Source organism: Oreochromis aureus, linkage group 11 (genome assembly GCF_013358895.1).
Source record: "Oreochromis aureus strain Israel breed Guangdong linkage group 11, ZZ_aureus, whole genome shotgun sequence".
NCBI lineage: Eukaryota > Metazoa > Chordata > Actinopteri > Cichliformes > Cichlidae > Oreochromis > Oreochromis aureus.
The window spans coordinates 38,179,554-38,197,718 of record NC_052952.1 but is presented as its reverse complement, the minus strand read 5'-3'; the positions used below and the strand labels follow the sequence as shown (position 1 = coordinate 38,197,718).

The 18,165-nt window shown below is 43.5% G+C and overlaps 1 protein-coding gene and 1 pseudogene across 2 annotated transcripts; one reads left to right on the top strand and one right to left on the bottom strand.

Annotated features, from left to right (window-relative positions):
* Positions 1-5: 5 nt before the first annotated feature.
* On the bottom strand, positions 6-5,729 carry LOC120442506 (annotated as a pseudogene).
* On the top strand, positions 5,152-17,998 carry LOC120442505 (collagen alpha-4(VI) chain-like). 2 transcript variants are annotated; one of them, XM_039619034.1, is made up of 9 exons: positions 5,152-5,190; positions 7,426-7,533; positions 8,394-8,981; positions 9,242-9,799; positions 10,895-11,509; positions 11,839-12,399; positions 14,332-14,883; positions 15,170-15,745; positions 17,587-17,998. In XM_039619034.1, exons 2-9 carry the CDS (start codon positions 7,440-7,442, stop codon positions 17,871-17,873), a joined length of 3,831 nt encoding a protein of 1,276 aa, XP_039474968.1. In that variant the 5' UTR covers positions 5,152-5,190; positions 7,426-7,439; the 3' UTR covers positions 17,874-17,998. The 2 variants fall into 2 exon arrangements, with proteins under 2 accessions (XP_039474968.1, XP_039474969.1); XM_039619035.1 differs by lacking the exon at positions 14,332-14,883.
* The last annotated feature ends 167 nt before the right edge of the window (positions 17,999-18,165 follow it).

The window sequence follows — 18,165 nt, the reverse complement described above, 5'->3', positions numbered from 1 at the left end:
CGACTTTTCAGGAGGACAAAGTTTCCGAGCTCCAAGCAGCTGCTTCAGAAATCTGAATCAACTCTGTCCTTTGGCCGCCTCTCTCGACCGACCGCTCTGACGGCCGGATCCTTTCCCTCTGCCGCCGCCGCCGCCTCCTCCTCCTCCTCGCTTCCTCCTGTGTCCAGGTCTCTGCCCGCTGAGCCCTCCGCCCTCCTCCCTGTTGGCCGCCTGTGCCCACAGGGCGTCGTAGCGGCCCGGCGCCTGGTACCCCGGCTGGTTGGAGTCCAGTGGATCTTTGGAGAGGAGGATCCAGATGACAGGCAGGTTCCTGCTGACCGTGAGGCTGTCGAGGCGGCGGTGGCTCCAGCGGCTCCCACACCTCCTCCACGGTGCCGTACAGGAGCTGGGTGAGCTGGTGCAGCCCTTCACACGCCGCTTCACGATCTCCGCGCATGTGATGGCTTTGAGACGCCTTCCCGCCGCGGTGAAGATGACCTGCCTGCAGAGTGGCCGCCCGAGGCCTCTGGCGCTGCTTCTACGCCGCCTTCCTCGGGTTGAGGTCGTACCTTTTCGTCAGCCGCTCGGGCTTTGGCCTCCATGCGGCTCAGAGCGTAGCGCAGCAGGTTGCGGATCTTGCTGCCATCTTTGACGTGGATCTCCGGCGTGTCAGGGGCAAGGTCGGGGAACGGACAGACGCACGGCTGCTCCACAGTGCGAGCTTTGCTGTAGTTCTCCATCTGCAAACACACAGATGACAGACAGATGTTACACCGACCGCAGTGCTGCATTCACTCCAGTCATGGTGACGGAGGCCGGCCCTGAAGCCGAGCGAGGGCGCCAGTTCAGAGAGATCTCTGTGCTCGCCGTCTAAACTTAAAGCACTTTAAGGTGAGGATGGTTTGTTATCTTTTCAGATATGAGATTAAGGACAGAAGACTTCATCTGACATCTCACTCACCCACAGAGACCCAGGTTACGTATAATAACCTGACAGGTGTGGCGCTTCGTTGTGCACTTTGAAAGGTGGGCCTGTTTTGCCTAAAGTCTAACAAATATATTCATTTGTCCCTTGTTGGCTCGAGCGAGTTCAGCCACTATTAAAACTTGCAGACCTTACATCACATCTGTAAGTATTCTTCTTTCCTCTCAGAGCAGCGCCAACAATCCCTGTGTCACACATCCAAACCTTTATTTTAGGAAAAGCGATTGGAATCCAGCACATCCTCCCAGAGGAGTCACATCTTACCCTGCTTCCTGCTTCAAATAAACTTTATTTAAACAGCAATCATTAAAGAAATAACCGTCTGACAGCGCTCCTGCTGCTGTGACCCGAGGAGCAGACAGTTTCTATTTTCCTGTCTGTGTTTCAGAACCTACTCAACACGTTTTCCAAGCAGCTGCTCCACCCGAGTGTCCCATCTCCTGCATCATCAGGTGGAGGTTTCTCACCAGCTGCAGGGTCACTGCTGCTCAGACTGGATCATAGAGCTGATGCTAAGTGAGGACCCACGCAGACTTTAACTCGATGAATAGTTTCACTGACAGGGTTAGTCTGCAGATTAGTACTTTTAAAAAGCGGAAAACAGAAAATATAAGAATGATGTGACATCATTAGACGCAACCTGAAAAAGTCATAAAGAGCTGCAGGGATAAGAAACACATCTGAGCTCAGGCAGGGCACACAGCACGGACACGGACACTCAGTACAGCCACATTTTCACCAGGTCCAGTAAAAGCAGCAGCGCTGCTGTGTAACGAGATAAGGGAGAGTTCGCGCTTATTGAGGCAAACGATAAGAGAAGTTAAGCTATGAACCAGTTTGTTTCTGTTAGAGCGAAGCTTTAAACCTGTCAGAGGTTTTCACGGAGACTGGCGCGATGACTTCAAGCTGTTTTTGCGTCCTGAGGCTGGAGCCGAGCCGAGGACACGAAACTTCCCGACACGCACTGCGGCTGCTCCGCTAGCTTAGCACTGCGGCGTTAGCTACAATGCTCCGAGCTAACCGGGGAAGCTAACGGAGACAAACCGCCCTCATTCACAGTCAACGTTACACGTTTATAGCTTACCGTAGTCTTCTCTCACACTACCGCATGTTTACTTCAGCCAACCGCTTTACTCTACCGTAACACGATACGAGCTGTCGTAAACTGCTGTGACGCCCTGTAGTTCAGCTTCATTGGACAACCCCAACTCTGTTCACCTGGACGTTTTCAGTGGGACAAACGTTTCGTCACCATCCAGGTGACTTGTTCAGTCTCAGCTGACTGCAGGTTTCCAACCTCATAAACTGGACATTTTCACAATGACTGTGAGCTCAGTTCCTTGATCAATAATATGCAAATTGTCATGACCATTGATCAACAACCACTGATCAAAGACCATTGTGCTGTTTATAAACCTGCAGTCAGCTGAGACTGAAGACGTCATCTGTTTCTCCCACTGAAAACATCCAGGTGAACAGAATCAGCCTTTTAGGATTTCCTTACCTGGATGATTGAGCATGCATTTATTGGACGAGTTTGCTCCAAGCGCCCAGTCTGGGTCCCATCAGCGACCAATGCAGAGAAAGAGAAGCTTTCATTAAAGTTTGTCAGCCAGTGAATTATTACATATGTCGTAATTTAGCTCTGCAGTTCAGATTTTTGTACAAACCTTTAATTTTATGAGGGAAAAAGTGAACATTTGTCGGCCAGTGTTACACATTCCTCACACTCTGAACCACTACACATATAATTATAATTATAACTATAATTATAAATGTGCTATACATGAGAGCCCTGCGACAGGCTGCTGACCCTGCCTCTCACCCTGTTCACACAGAATTTCTACTGAATTTCCTCAGAAAACAAATGTTCTCCTTCCAATGAATTCTTCCCATCCAGCTCTCTCTGACTCACGCACACACACACACACACACACACGCACGCACGCACGCACGCACGCACGCACGCACGCACGCACGCACACACACACACACACACGCACGCACGCACACACACGCACACGCACACACACACACCCTAACCCTGTTTGATTGTAAGAAATGATCGATGTTTAACTCTATAGTTTCCTTTTGCTCGTTATAGCTGTTAGTTGGAGCTAACATCCTGCTTTTTACATAATTCGTTTCTAGACTGTTTGTTTGCTCTGCAGTGTCACACATTAACATAGACGAGGGGCTCAGGAATATTACAGTTAGCAGTCCCTCTTCCATGAACTCAATCAGAACCATAAGGGAAAATATGACTGAGTGGGACCGTAGAAGCTTTGTGAAGCCTTGGAGCAGCTTTTGTTTTGGACAGCAGCCTCGCTCTGATGATCCCAGTGTGGAATTCATCTGGATTCATTCTGCTTGTGTTCAGGCAGAATTTCTGCAGAATTTCCTCAGAAAACAAATATTCTCCTTCCAACATGAACTCTTGCCATCCAGCCTCTTTCTCTCACACACACAGGGTTTTCTTTCCAGTGTGAGCAGGATCAGAGCAGACATGTGTTTTTAATCTTCAGCATCTCTTAATTTGCCAAATAGGGGGTTAGAGTGCAAAGTTTAGGTGCAGAATTTTCAGGACTGCCTTAAACCTGCAGTCTGTCTAATGGCCAGCAGGTGGTTTAATAAAGACCTCAAGGACCGAGCACAGACTCAGACCACGAGAACAGGTCAGAGGGTGCAACACTCACAGAGAGGAGTGGGTGGGCGGGTCGAGATTTCAAAGTCTGAATTCAGTTGTGTCGTTTGAAAACTAGACGAGAAATAGAAGCTAAAGTGAGTCCGAAGCGACCACGTCCCGTAGCTGTAACGATGAGGTGTCGGGGACACGGGGGATGAGTTACAGATGTGCTGCTGCTGCAGCTGGAAGACACACCTACTGGGATCAACATCTGCACACGGGAGGAGAGGGTGGGGAACCAGGCAAAGATAAGGGAAAGGAGGAGCTCTGGATTCATGGGAATGTGACACGGAAGCCTTGTTGCTATTTTTCTTCACATTTTTTGGATTCTCATCATGATAAGATTGTCTTTGTGAGGTTTTCAACAAAAGTCATTGTGAACTGAAAGAATCTGACATCATGGCCGCCTTTAAAAGTTTTTTTTTTAGCCATCTGATTTGTTTATTTTTGTGCTGTGTATTATTAGCTTACAGACTGCTGTTGCATACTGTTCTCTATATTTCAGCCAAGATATTGTATTTGCACAAAAGACACAATGCTAATTGGCCACTCCTTGATTTCTGTCAGATCATGACACAGATTTTAATGTTAGACAAAGATAAGCTGAGTAAACACAAAGTGTAGTTTTAAGGGGAAAAGTTCTCCAAAGCTACCTGCTCCCGTGTGAAACAGTAACCGCCCCTGTTTCAATAATGAATTCATGTGATTGACGGAGTTCAGGTTCACTGCCACACTCAGGCCTGACAAAGACCTCAGACAGCAGCACATCACAGCACCATCTGGAGCCTGACAGGGTCACAGAGACGTTTCTAAAGCTGTGAGACTCCAGCGAACTACGGTGGAGTCATTATCCACACATGGAGAAAACCCGAACAGTCCTGGATTCGTCACCGAGCGACCGGCCGCCCAAACCGGCGACTCATCCAGGAGGTCGCGGTGGCGGTAGTCTGACGGTCTGAATTCTGCTCTCTTCCAGAAGACCCTGAAGGAGGATGTCCGCCCATCAGGAGATAATAATGATCTTTCCTGGACTTCAATCAGACTGAGATGCTTTGGCAAGGTTTGTCTGTTGAATTGACAGAAAACAGGGTACCAGCGCTTTTCTTCTGTTTAAAACAGAGCTTCAAAGTGTTCTTGGTCCCTGAGAATTTCATGTGGACAGCTTGTTTCTAAAACATTTATGAGGGATCCAAATGCTGTAAGAATAGGGCACAGTAAGAAGCTCGGAGGACCCAGCAGTTACAAACTCTTCAGCAAGACTTTGACAGACTCTGAGATGGTTTTAAGCTCTGCTGCTGGAGCCACGTTCAGCTAAAAGCACACGGATGCTTCAATGTGACCAGAAAATCCTTTTGATTCACAAGTCAAACATGTAAATCCACCTCTAATGAGCAATATGACGGGAGGAGCCAGAGGAGGTGCGACCCTTCCTCCTCCACCCCCACCATCGCCCCTCTCCTCCTCTAAAAGCAGCCCTCAGCTGCAGCTCTGAGTCTGCTGTGTTTGGTTGCAGAGGTGCTGATGCTGCTGCAGCAGAGCTGTAAGTGGGTTCACGTCTTTCTCTCTTTAATCTTGTGCAGTCAGAGAAAATGTGCAGATTTTTCTGTGTCGGGTTGGGAAGTTTGGAATTTCCTGGAGTGTCAGAGAGGAAATGATTTCAGCTTTAAAAAGACTTCTTGCGTGAACAGTTTACCGTCTGTCTGCTCCTGAAAATATCACCTGATGATGTCTGATCACAGGTCAGTTTTGTTGTGATCATTGCTGTGATTTTGATTCTTCTCCGGAATCAGATGGTGTGAAAGCGGCTGCTTGTCTGCTGAGACAAGCGTGTTTCTCACCTTGGCACGCCTATGCAGCCGCCTCTTCAGATTGGGATTCATTTAAAATGTGCTGCTTGATGAATGTTCCTTGGATGGACTGACGCTGCTGACTCAGATCACTGGAGCACCAGCTTTTTATAGTTGTAGATTCATAGTGGCACCTGTGGCCAAAGCTACGCTATCGACATTCAGATCAGTATTGAGCATGTTTTTAGATCTGTCCACTTCAGTGTAGAGCAGGGGTGTCAAAGTCCAGTCCTCGAGGGTCGCTGTCCTGCAACTTTTCCATGTGTCCCTGCTGCAACACACCTGAATACAATCAGTAGGTCATTAGCAAGACTCTTTAGAACCTGACTGCATGCTGAGGTGGTGATTCAGCCATTTGATTCATGTTACAGCAGCTCATGAATGAATAAACATGGTGCAATAAAAGTACTGTTAGAAGTACATTTTCCAAACACTTACATTTACATAAATTAACCTGAGTAGGGTTATGGGTTGCCACCTCAGCATGCAGTCAGGTTCTACAGAGTATTACTAATGACCTACAAATTGTATTCAGGCGTGTTGCAGCAGGGACATGTGGAAGTGTCAGGACTGCGGCCCTCGAGGACTGGAGTTGGACCCTGGTGTAGAGAGTTAAGACGTGCTGTGTTTTACCTCAGCGGGTTTTTGTGGTGACTGAGTGTGATGCTGTTTGTTGATATGCTACAGAAATGCAGCCTCATGCGTGTTCTTATGTGCAGCTTACTCAGCTCATGTGTAAAAATTCATTCTGCCTACGATATGCACCAGGGCAATATTTAAAAAAGAATATTTAAATAATGTTATTACTTTCTTATACTTTTGCTCTTTATTTGCTTTAGCGTGTAATCAAAGTTTATATTTAATGAAAAAGGTTGAAAATAATTTTAGATCTCTAATCTCGCTGCTTTTCTCCAGAATCTATTATTAATATTAATTTTAAGAATAAAGTCAAAATATTGTTTGAACTTTTTTTTGTTAACATTTTGTTCCAGTACATGAGCGCGAGCTTGCATTTGCAGAATGAATAAGGTTTGACTTATGGTCTTTTTATTTTTATTTACTAGTGAAAATCCTCAATATTTAATGTATTAACAATTCTGATTTGAGTGTTTTAGAATGATTAAAAATCAAAGTCCCTGAAATCATTTCCAACTGACAGAATGAAAAAATGTTGGTTTGTGTTTTGTCTGTGTTATAATAAAAACAAATCTTTGGATTTCAGATTATTGTCTGACTCGAGGGAACCTTTCTTATTTGTCCTAAACACTTATCAAAAAAAGTGACCAGTGACAGATAATTAGTTAGAGACTTACAATAAAATACAAAACTAAATTTTGAAATTAAACTCCATATTGTGGGATTTTATCAATATTGGCTACGAAGTCACAAAACAATAAAATGAATATTTGTCAGCTATAAAAAGTAATTCATCCTTTGTAGATAAAGCCGGTTAGTCCAGTTATATATTTTACAGTCTGAATCCAGTCTGGGTGTTTAACACTGAAGCCTTTCACAGTATTTTATTATTCAGGATAATCAGTGAGAGAAATGACTTTTGTTAGTTTAGTCGGCGCTGAGAGGAACGCGAGTATGTAAGAAAGAAACATTAATTCATCATTTCATCGACACATGACGGGGGGCTAGACTAATATTCAGTTTTAGAGTTCATATTAACTGTTAATTGTAGCTAGGCTCAAAGTGTTAATGCTAGCTTATTTGAATAAAAAAACATTGTCATATGCAAAACTAGGGTGGCATAGGATTATTTTAGGGAGGCACATGCCACCCCATAGATCCGCCCGTGGGCAGACTTTGTGAAATTAACTGATTAAAAATTAAAGCCATGTCATTATGCGTGAAAGCATGTTCACGTGATTTATAATGTGTACATTGTTGTTGGTACACTTTCCGTCTTGTGGCTGGTGTAGGAGGAGAGAATCAAATGAGCGGTCCCAACATGACGGGGAGGACAGGTCTCCTCTTCAGCCTCATCACAGCGGCACTTTTCTGTGGCGTCGCTGCTCAGACAGTCAGAGGTAGGTACTTGAATGCAACATGCCAGGCTGTGTTTTTGAAACCTGAGTTTAGGTGCAGGATATTCCAGGTGGTCATGTGCTTTTGTACATTCATGTGATTGCTTTCAAAGACAAACTGTTAATTCTCAATGGCACGGTGTTGCTTCCAGACTAAATAGTCTATTTTATCCTTTTTAAAGGAATTGAGAAACCAATTTAATTCATTTTTCTACTGATATATTTCTGTTTACTCCATTAAAATGTGATATTTTTCAGTTTTCCACAGTGGTATAGCATTCAACTGTAAGCAGCAAAAAAACCCCAAAACAAATCATGAATATTTGATTCCTCAGTGATCTCATAGTGTGTACCGTAGAGCAGCGGTCCCCAACCCCGGGCCTCGGACCGTACCGTCCGTGAGTCGCTTGGTACCGGGTCATGAGTTGAGGCTCAGGTGTGAAATGTGTGGTTTTCAGGGTTTTATCAGTTTTCAGCGTTATTTTGTTATCGCTTTTATCGTTAACTCGGTTTTCCTGGGTCTTTTCACGTGTGTTATGAATAAATCTTCTTTTTCGGTACTAGTTTTATTTTGTTGTATTTATCCGCGACACCTTAAAGGCCGGTCCGTGAAAATATTGTCGGGCATAAACCGGTCTGTGAGGCAAAAAAGGTTGGGGACCGCTGCCGTAGCGGGTCAGTGGGATTAATAGTAGAGAACAGGAGACAGAACATTTTATACAGTAATACCTGTTAAAACTCCATAGTGTTTCATTAGTTCATCACAGTTATTGGACCTTAGCTGATAATGTTATTTGGGGACTTTGTGTCATCTTCCTGTAATACTTGTGTATGAACACTGATTTTCTTTTTCTGCTATCCAGAGTGTGAAAACGTCACCGTCGGTGACATCGTCTTCCTAGTTGATGGCTCGTCCAGCATCGATGATAAAAGCTTTCAGGACATCCGCACATTTCTCCGCAACACCATCCAGAGCTTTGAAATCGACCCCGACAAAGTTCAGATCGGTTTGGTGCAGTACAGCGATGATCCTTATCCGGAGTTCCAGCTGACGGATCATAGGGACAAGAATTCCCTGCTGGCTGCAGTGGAAAACCTTACCCACCGAGGAGGCGGCACAGAAACCGGCAAAGCCATAGACTTCCTCCAGAAGGAGTACTTCACCAAAGAGGCCGGCAGCCGAGCTGAGCGACGTGTGCCTCAGATTGCTGTGGTCATCACAGATGGCGAATCCACTGATGACGTATTGGAACCTGCCAGGAGACTGAGGCAGCACGGTGTCATCGTGTTCGCCATTGGGGTCGGACAGATCAAGCAGACACAGCTTATAACTATCGCTAACTGGCCCTCGGAGCGCTTCATCCTCACCACTGACAGCTACCAGAAGCTCCAGGATCAGACCAACAGCCTGCTGGAAACCGTCTGTCTCAGTCTGGAGGATCAGCGGCTAGGTAAAGAAAGCTGATTGGTTTATACAGTTTGCAGTGATCTCTTTATTTTACAATTAATTATATCTAAGAAACACCTAAATGCATTTTTGACATGGACACAAGAATCAACAGAAACCTGAAAATACACATTTTGCTTGGTCCATCCTCAGCTGTGCCTCTGAGCACTGTGAGGTAGTAGATCACATGAGCGCTAGGCTTGTTGTATACTTAAAACTCTGCATGAACTTGTAATAAAACACTTTTGCTTCTTTCTTCTTCAGCTTTGGTCGACAGGTTTGCAGATATTTTCTTCCTGGTGGACAGTGGAATAGCTTCAAATCAGTTTACCCTGTTTAGAAATGAGCTTTTCAGACTGTTGAATCGACTGGAACTTGGAGCGTCTGGTTACCGTGTCGGTTTGGCCCAGTACGGTCAGGACGTCAGAGTTGACTTTCGTCTCAGCACTTATGAAACCAAGCAGCAGATCGTGGCCGCTGCCCGACGTTTCCGACTGCGTTCACAAACAGGCCAACCACGAAATCTTGGACAAGCTCTGTCCTACGCTAAAGAGAACTTCTTCACTGCTGAGGCAGGAGGCCGTGCAGACCAGGGAACCCCACAGTATTTGATTGTAGTGGCTGGAAAAGATTCGGATGATCCTGTGTTTTGGTCTGCTGAAAATCTGAAAGACGAGGGGGTAATTATTGTGGGGATGGACGCAGGTGCGACACAGGATGCTCTGGACCGCTTTGCCAGCCCTGGCTATATCTTTGATTCTTCAAGAGTAACTCTGCTGATTGACCTGCTCACAACCCAGAGAGTGGAGACTGTCACTGAAGGTGAGAAAGCTGCCATCGGTTCATCATCATCATCATCATCAGTAACTACAGAGCAGTGTTTCTGAAGCAGCTATGAGTGCAACGATGGTTTATTATAAGTAAGCCAGAGTTTTTCAGAGGAAGCAGTCAGATCATCCCAACTAACGATGCAGAAAGTCTCCACAAAATCACCTGAGGTTATTTTTCCAAGGTATTTTTGCTCTTTTAAAACTAAATAGCTCTTCACTGTACTTTAAGACCCATTACTATCAACTGTGATCCAGGTGTACAAAAACCTGGATCTGGAACATGTCAGCATAGCTTTTTCTCTCTCATGTCACAGCAGACCATAAAAAACCTCAATGAAGGAAGGAATTCCACAATTTTTGTTCTTTTATTCATGGAGGCTAAGATTTTAGTAGTATGTTTAGGTCTGATGGTTGGTTTGGTGAGTGAAACTCAACCATGCCTGAAATGTGCCTGCAGCATTATCACCTTCACATTAAACTCACAAACAGTTTTAACAAAGATCTCCAACATCACTGTCTGGAACGCAGCGCCAAACCATGACAGAGCCTCCACTGTGTGTCACAGATGGCTGTAGACTCTCACTGCTGGGCCTCTCTCCTGGGATCCTTCGTACGATGTTTTGAACCATTGGAACCATTCATCTTCATCAGACCCGTTCCTCTGATCTTCAGTCCAGTTTCTGTGTAATTTTCATACCTCAACCTTGCTTTTATCGTGAAACCCACCATCGTCCATTACCCAGACCCTGCACACACACACACACACACACACACTTTAGCAGAGAAATCAACATATTTACAGCCTGTTTTAAAAAAAAATCTACAGCTTTTTCCCTTTTCATAGCAACGATATGGAAATTATTATTTTATAATTCATGCAGATGGAGTTGTTCAGGCTCAGTGCGTCTTGTCCCAGAAAACCAATATGGCAGCAGCTGGAATTCTAAACCTGAGCCTTTAAAATGCAATAGTCCTGAAACCTCTTTTATTCATCTCTTATGTACAATGTGTAACTAAATCTTGATGATTTCTGTTTCCAAACAAAGTTTCAGATGGGTCGACTAAACTGAGTGTGCTCCTTTCACAGATTGCAAAACAGCTAACAAGGCAGACATTGTGTTCATTGTTGATGAGTCTGGAAGCATTGGAGAGGAAAACTTCAGGCTGATGCGTGACTTCCTGCGCTCGGTCATCAGCGGCCTGGAAACTGGTCCATCTAAAATCAGAGTAGGCATTGTTACATACAACAACGTGCCGACTGCACACATCTCCCTCAACTCATTCAGAGACAAGGCAGACATTCTGCAGTTCATCAGCTTCCTGCCTTACCGTCAAGGTGGTACAAAAACTGGGGCTGCCCTACACTTCACCCTGAAAAACATCTTCACTGAAGAAAAGGGCAGCAGGAAGGATGTCCCAAAGGTAGCAGTGGTAATCACAGACGGTGAATCCCAGGATAATGTGACCGAACAGGCAATCGCTCTCCGTCGAGCTGGTGTCACAGTTTTCGCTGTCGGAATCAAAGAGGCCAATAAAGCCGAACTGCTGGAGATGGCATCTTACCCCAAGTCTAAGTTTGTTTTTACTGTGGACAGTTTCGTCAAGCTGAAACCCCTGAAAGAAACTTTGCAGGCAACCCTGTGCAACACCATCATCCAGATCGGGGTCCAGGACAGGGAAAGTGACGCAGAGACCAAAGAAGGTTTGAACTAAGCTTTCCTGATAAGTTGCCGTTAGTTTTCCCTGAGAAATGTTAACTTTTGTAGTAGCATTATTGATGCAATGCTCTGTGTTAATGTTAGAAGAATGTCAAGGTAGGTGACTGGATCTTACCTGATAAATTTCCAGATAAGAAAAAAGAGTAAGAAACCGCTCATCCATTATTAAGTTATAGTTGTTCACAAGCGGCCTGTAAAACATGCTGGGTGTAAATATAGTTTCTCAAACATTTCAGACTCTGAATGTTCAGTTCAAACTCGCTCTCTGTGACTGTGTGGGAAGATCTAACTCCCGTTGTTTGTTTCTCTTCAGCATGTAAAGAAAAGGACCAAGCTGACATTTTCTTCCTGATGGATGACTCAGGGAGCATTACAAATGAAGATTTCTCAGACATGCAGAAGTTTATCATTGAGATTCTTCATACCTTCCGTATTGGGCCAGACCATGTTCGCATGGGTCTTGTGAAATATTCAGATTCCCCCTCTCTACAGTTTGACCTAACACAGCACTCAGATGCTAAGACAATGGAAAATGTAGTGAAGAAAATCATTCACGAAGGAGGTGGAACAAACATAGGAGAAGCACTGTCATCCATGAAAGGACATTTTGAGAATGCAAAGACGAGCCGTGGCTACAAAGTCTCAGAGTACCTGATCGTCATCACCGATGGAAAATCCGAAGATAAAGTTCAAATTCCTGCAGAAGAATTAAGGAGGCAGGGGGTCATCATCTACGCCATTGGGGTGAAATCCTCAAATGATAATGAGCTGAATGAGATTGCTGGGGATCCAAAGAGAAAGTTTTTTGTCGATAGTTTTGATGCCCTGAAAACCATCAAAAATAACATCATCAGAGAGATCTGTATTCTGGAAGGTAATTAACTTACCTTGCTCAGGTAGACTTCATTTTATGGCACTTATCATTGAGATAATAAGAGGAGAGGATAGAGAAGAAGACCATAAACTATTTCAGAAATGTAGATTAGATGTATATATGTATTCCACTTTCTTTTACAGGACTCATGAGGCTAGCAAATTCCCTTTTTCACCCCCTTCTTTCACCCAAACTGGTCGCAGCAGATGGCCCCGCCCCTCCCTGAGCCTGGTTCTGTCGGAGGTTTCTTCCTGTTAAAAGGGAGTTTTTCCTTCCCACTGTTGCCAAAGTGCTTGCTCATAGGGGGTCATATGATTGTTGGGTTTTTCTCTGTATGTATCATTGTGCAATCTACTGTACAATATAAAGCGCATTGAGGCGACTTTAGTTGTGATTTGGCGCTATATAAATACAATTTAATTGAATTGAATTGAACTTTTTCAGAAGTGCATTTTTAAAAATGTACTTGTGAAAGAACAAAAAATATCAGTTTTCTCTGTTTTAGTAAGTCTCAAGCACTTGGAGAGTTCCAGGTATTTAACCCCAAGTGGAAGTGTCCCCTTTAACATGGTTGTAGTTCGGTTGAGTCACAAATGAGCCAATGAAGACCATAGACATCCCCCAGGACATAGTTTGTCATCTCATTGGGAGCAGGCCCCAATGTTGTCAGGCACACATACTAGCACAATGGGGGCCATATTGAGTACCATTCTGGGTTGCTGCAATGAAATGTTGGCAAAATGGACAAGCCTGTCAGGTCATTTTTGTCTCTGATTTCAATCCAGTTTTCCTAACACATTACCCTGTCCATGTCAGGGTACAGTTAGGTCCATATACATTTGGTCACTGACACAAGTTTTGTTTTTTTGTTCTTTTTACCTGTTTACTGAAACAAATTTAATTATAGTTATTTGGACATGGACATAATGTGTAGATTATCAGCTTTCCTTTGAGGGTATCCACATTCAAATTGGATGAAGGGAGTTTGAGCTCCTTAACATATGCGGCCCTCTTTTTTTTAAGGGATCAAAAGTAATTGGACAAAAGCTCAAAGGCTATTTCATGTGCAGGTGTGGGCGATTACTTAGTTATGTCATTATCAATTACTAAAAGGCCTGGAGTTGATTTAAGGTGTGGTGCTTGCATTTGGAAGATTTTTCTGGAAACAACACAACATGCTGTCAAAGGAGCTCTCCATGCAGGTGAATCAAGCCACCCTTGAGCTGCGAAAACAGAAGAAAAAAAAACATCAGAGAAACTGCTACAATATTAGGAGTGGCAAAAAAAATGTACCAAAAAAACTTCATTCATCAAGAATGTACACCCTACTTGTTTCCTTTGCATCAGTCTGCGTCTCCCACTTACTTTGTGTTTGTCCTGCAGCTCTGCACTGCTCAGGCGGTAAAAAATGCGCGTGCTTTTTGTAAGCTCGTTCCCGGCGTGTAACCAGGGCGCTCTGCCGTCAAGGGCGATGATTGTTAATGGTATCCATGTGACTGATGCAAGCCAGATCCTTTTATTTAGCAAAACTGTGATTAAATAGTTAAATATTATTGTTGAGAGGCACAGGTAGGACTCCACATGCACACACACACACATTAAAAAAAGAAAAGGTGCTCAAGCCCCTTCCGCTCCCCGCTCTGCACATGCCTGGTGAAGAGAAACCCCTTCACAGCAACCAAGTGAACAACACTCTCCAGGAGATATTGATACCCAAGTCTACCATAATGAGAAGACTGCATCAAAGTAAATACAGACGGTCCATGAGGAGAGAAGAGGGAGCAGATTAACTCAAATCTCGCTAAACAACAAAATAGCTGAGCAGAGAAGCTTTCACATGCTCAAAACTGCCAATCCTAGGCTCAGGTAGGCCCTGCAATTACCTGTAGAAAGGGAAAACCACACTAACCTCTATTTGTTTTTCATCCACAGCTTGTAAAGACACACAAGGCGACATATTTTTCCTAACTGACAGCTCTGAGAGGATCTCTGAGGAAGGCTTCCAAAAGATGAAAAATTTCACGAAATCTGTCATTAGCAAGTCCATCATTGGGCAGGATAAGGTGCATGTTGGTTTGATGCAGTACAGCACCACCTCACGCCTGGAGTTTGACCTCACCACACACTACAACCTGGAAGGAATGCTAAACACCATCGATGATATGGAGCAGATGAATGAAGGCACTCGCACTGGCAGGGCCATCACAGAAGTCTCGCAGTATTTTGATGCAGCCAGAGGAGGGCGTCCTTGGGTGAAGCAGTGGTTGGTCATTATAACAGACGGTAAATCCCAAGATAACGTCAGAGAACCAGCTCACGCTCTGAGAGACAAAGGAGTGGTGACCTATGCCATTGGAGTGGATAAGGCTAACAGTAGGAAGCTGTCAGACATCAGTGGCTCATCTCAGAGGGTCTTTATTGAGAATACCTTTGATGGATTGAAGGAACTCGAGACCAAGCTGGCCTTGAAGTTCTGTGAGAAAGGTAAGAGAGGCTGTTTTAAGCCATCTGTGATGTCAGACTGTCTAAAAAGTATTTTGGAGTAACCAAAGAAGGAGTCTGTAGAGATGTTAAATCATCCAGTTAATTAACAATTCAGGTTTTTTAAAAATTAAACCCATTAATATCTCAGCACGAATGGCTAATGATTGATTTAGTAAAATAAATATTAGTTAAAAAAATGTTTTGGCTTGTTTATATTTTAATGTGAAAACAAATAGTTGTGTCTGTCTTTGCTAACTTTCTCTCTGCCTCTTTTTCCTTCATCCAGATTGTAAAATAGAAAAGGCTGATATTATTTTTCTGGTGGATGGTTCTGGAAGCATAGATGAAGAACAGTTCAAAAGTATGCAAACCTTTATGGCTTCAGTTGTGAAGGAGACCACAGTTGGTGAGAATCTGACTCGTTTTGGAGTCATTCTCTACTCTGACGCAGCCAACTCCAGCTTTACTCTGAATAAAATTTACTCCAAAGGAAAAGTCCTTGAAGCTCTGCAGCAGCTGGTACAACCAGATGGAAGCACCTACACAGGTGCTGCTTTGGCATACTCGCTGCAGTACTTTAACGCTAAACATGGCGGCCGGAGAGAAATCAGGGTGCCTCAGATTCTCATGGTGATCACAGATGGAGCAGCTACTGACCGTGACAGACTGAAAGCAGAATCTGATGCTCTGCGAAAAAATGGGGTCACAGTCATCAGTATCGGAGTGAAGGACGCAGACAGGAAAGAGCTGGAGACCATGGCTGGTGGCGACACATCCAAAGTTTTCTTTGTTGATGATTTTAAGGATTTAATAACTCAGTACAAAAACATTTCTTCTGTCATCTGTGATTCCACTAAGCGAGGTAAGTGTATCCAGAGTGAATTATTATGCTCTTCAATTGTCTTTGTCAATTCAATTTTATCTATATAGCACCAGATCACAAGAGTTACCTGAAGGCGCTTTACACTGTAACATAAAGACCGCACAATAATACAAAGAAAACAGAGAAAAGCCCAACAATCATATGACCCTCTATGAGCAAGCACTTTGGTGACAGTGGGAAGGAAAAACTACCTTTTAACAGGAAGAAACCTCCAGCAGAACCAGCCTCAGGGAGGGGCGGGGCCATCTGCTGCAACCATTTGGGGTGAGAGGAGAAGAACAGAACAAAGACACACACAAAAAAAAAACCATTTTCATAACAGCAGAATGTATTGATCTCCTAAAATTGTGTGTTTGGCTATATTTAAGTGAGGGAGTCAGTTCAGTTACACTAAAGATAAATATGTGACAGCCTGCTACACTTGGAGAAACTTTTCCTTAACATTTCCATATATTCATGCAGTAATCATTAAGCAGCTACAATTTCCTCATTTTAATAGCTCTGTAAGTCCATATGTAAACGTATTATTCTTGATAGTGGACGCAGGCAGCACACAGTAGTGCTCCCTATTGTATCTGATGAATGAGGAGTGCACTGTAAAGTCTCGTGTTCATCCTCTGACCAAAGCAGATCCATAGCCATCCTTACAGACACATTTAATGTTCTGTGTTTGAGTTGCCTTTTGTGTGGTGTTTAATTTCAGTTGAAGTAACTGTTGTTCAGCCGTTGTTGAGCAGCGTAAGACACAAAGTGACAGTGCCAGGACATTGGAGTAGTAATTACAGAGCTACACAGATGTATAAATGTGAGCATTTCGAGTATCATATTTATGGAAGTTCTAGGGGAACATCTGAAACCAATTCTGAAAAAAAGAAAGGATACTGTGTAAAATGCAATGATTTTTAAATCTCATGAACCCATATTTGGATCACAATAGAACACTAAAAACAACCGAAAAAGCGTGCAAATTTAAGAAAGATATCAGTTCATTTTGAACTGATGGTAATGAGGGGCACGTTTCCCACTGTGTCAGTAAACATCTGGGAACCAGGGGAGCAGCTGCTGCACTTTTGGGAGAGGACCTATGTTCACATCCAGTGATTTCTGGCTCTTGAGCCCATGCAGTGATTTACATCACAGAATCATGCCTGTTATTAATGAATTGCTGCCTGAGGGTGAAACATTAAAGGCATCCAATGTTGATTTTCGGCCTTGTCCCTTTGCACACAGAGATTTCTCAAGATTTTCTGAACCTTTTGATGATATTATGTACTGTACATGATGAGATATTCATGACTGTACCCAGAGGAATATTATTCTACAATTGTTCCACAATTTGCCTCTAAGAAGCTCTTTTTATACTAGAGCTAATTAGATAATTCCCCACAAAATGTTCCTCCAGCTGTTTTTCTTTTGTACCACTTACTTTTCCAGCCTTTTGGAGCCAGATTTTCATGGGTTCTTTTGTTAATAAAATATAGTTTTGTGAAATGTGGAAATCATTGCATTTATTTACATTTTACTGTGTTACAGGTTTTTGTTGGGTTTTTTAGAATTGATTTATTTTCTTTATTCATTTCTTGTTTGGTATAATTTAAATTAAGCGCTTATTACCTCTTATCTGACCATGTTTCACAATCTTTACATGCATTTTTTAAAATGTTCCCCAAGTTCTTCATTAATATCTTATTTTTGGTTAACCGTTCTTCCAGTGTCATGATAGACTCTAAAGACTAACCAAAGAATTGGCATCAGGTTTTTGGTTGGCTTGTTGTGTATTAATGACGTCAAATGTCTCATTCTTGCTTTTTCTTTGGCAGCTTACAACCAGACAGACTTGGTCTTCCTGCTCGATTACTCGAGCAGCATCAACCTAGAAGAGCACAAAATGATAAACTTCACAGCAAGTGTGGTGGACAACTTTAATGTCAGTAAAGAGTTGGCACATGTTGGACTTGCACAGTTCAGTGACAAACCTAAAGATGAGATTCACCTTAACACGTACAACAACAAGACGAAGATGATTGGACATATCCGTAACAGGCCATATAAAGGTAGTGCTAAGGTTCGGAAATCGAGGAGGGAGACCAAAAATAACGACCACTGATCCGGCCGGGTGCAATTAGACGGCGTTTTAATGGATACACATGTGGAGTCCAAACACTGTGCAGATTCAGTGTTGAACTGTCTTACAATGGTCAGAACAAAGACTTTATAGGGTCAATCCAAAACCACAACCGTTCAGTCAACCCTTGACACAGTTTAAAAGAACATCGTCTTCGGCTCGAACCCAGGTGCTTCCTGTCACCATCCTGCCCAGGCTTATCTTCTGGAACATCAGGCCCACGTTCTGCACAAACTGTCACTCATGCAGGCACAACTTTGCAGTTATAGCAAAA

Bases quoted from the DNA above. Each gene is read 5' to 3' on its own strand.
- LOC120442505 (XM_039619034.1), top strand. From the start codon at position 7,440: ATGAGCGGTCCCAACATGACGGGGAGGACAGGTCTCCTCTTCAGCCTC. The intron at 11,510-11,838 runs GTTTGAACTAAG...GTTTCTCTTCAG, and splicing joins TGACGCAGAGACCAAAGAAG to CATGTAAAGAAAAGGACCAA. The intron at 14,884-15,169 runs GTAAGAGAGGCT...TCCTTCATCCAG, and splicing joins CTTGAAGTTCTGTGAGAAAG to ATTGTAAAATAGAAAAGGCT.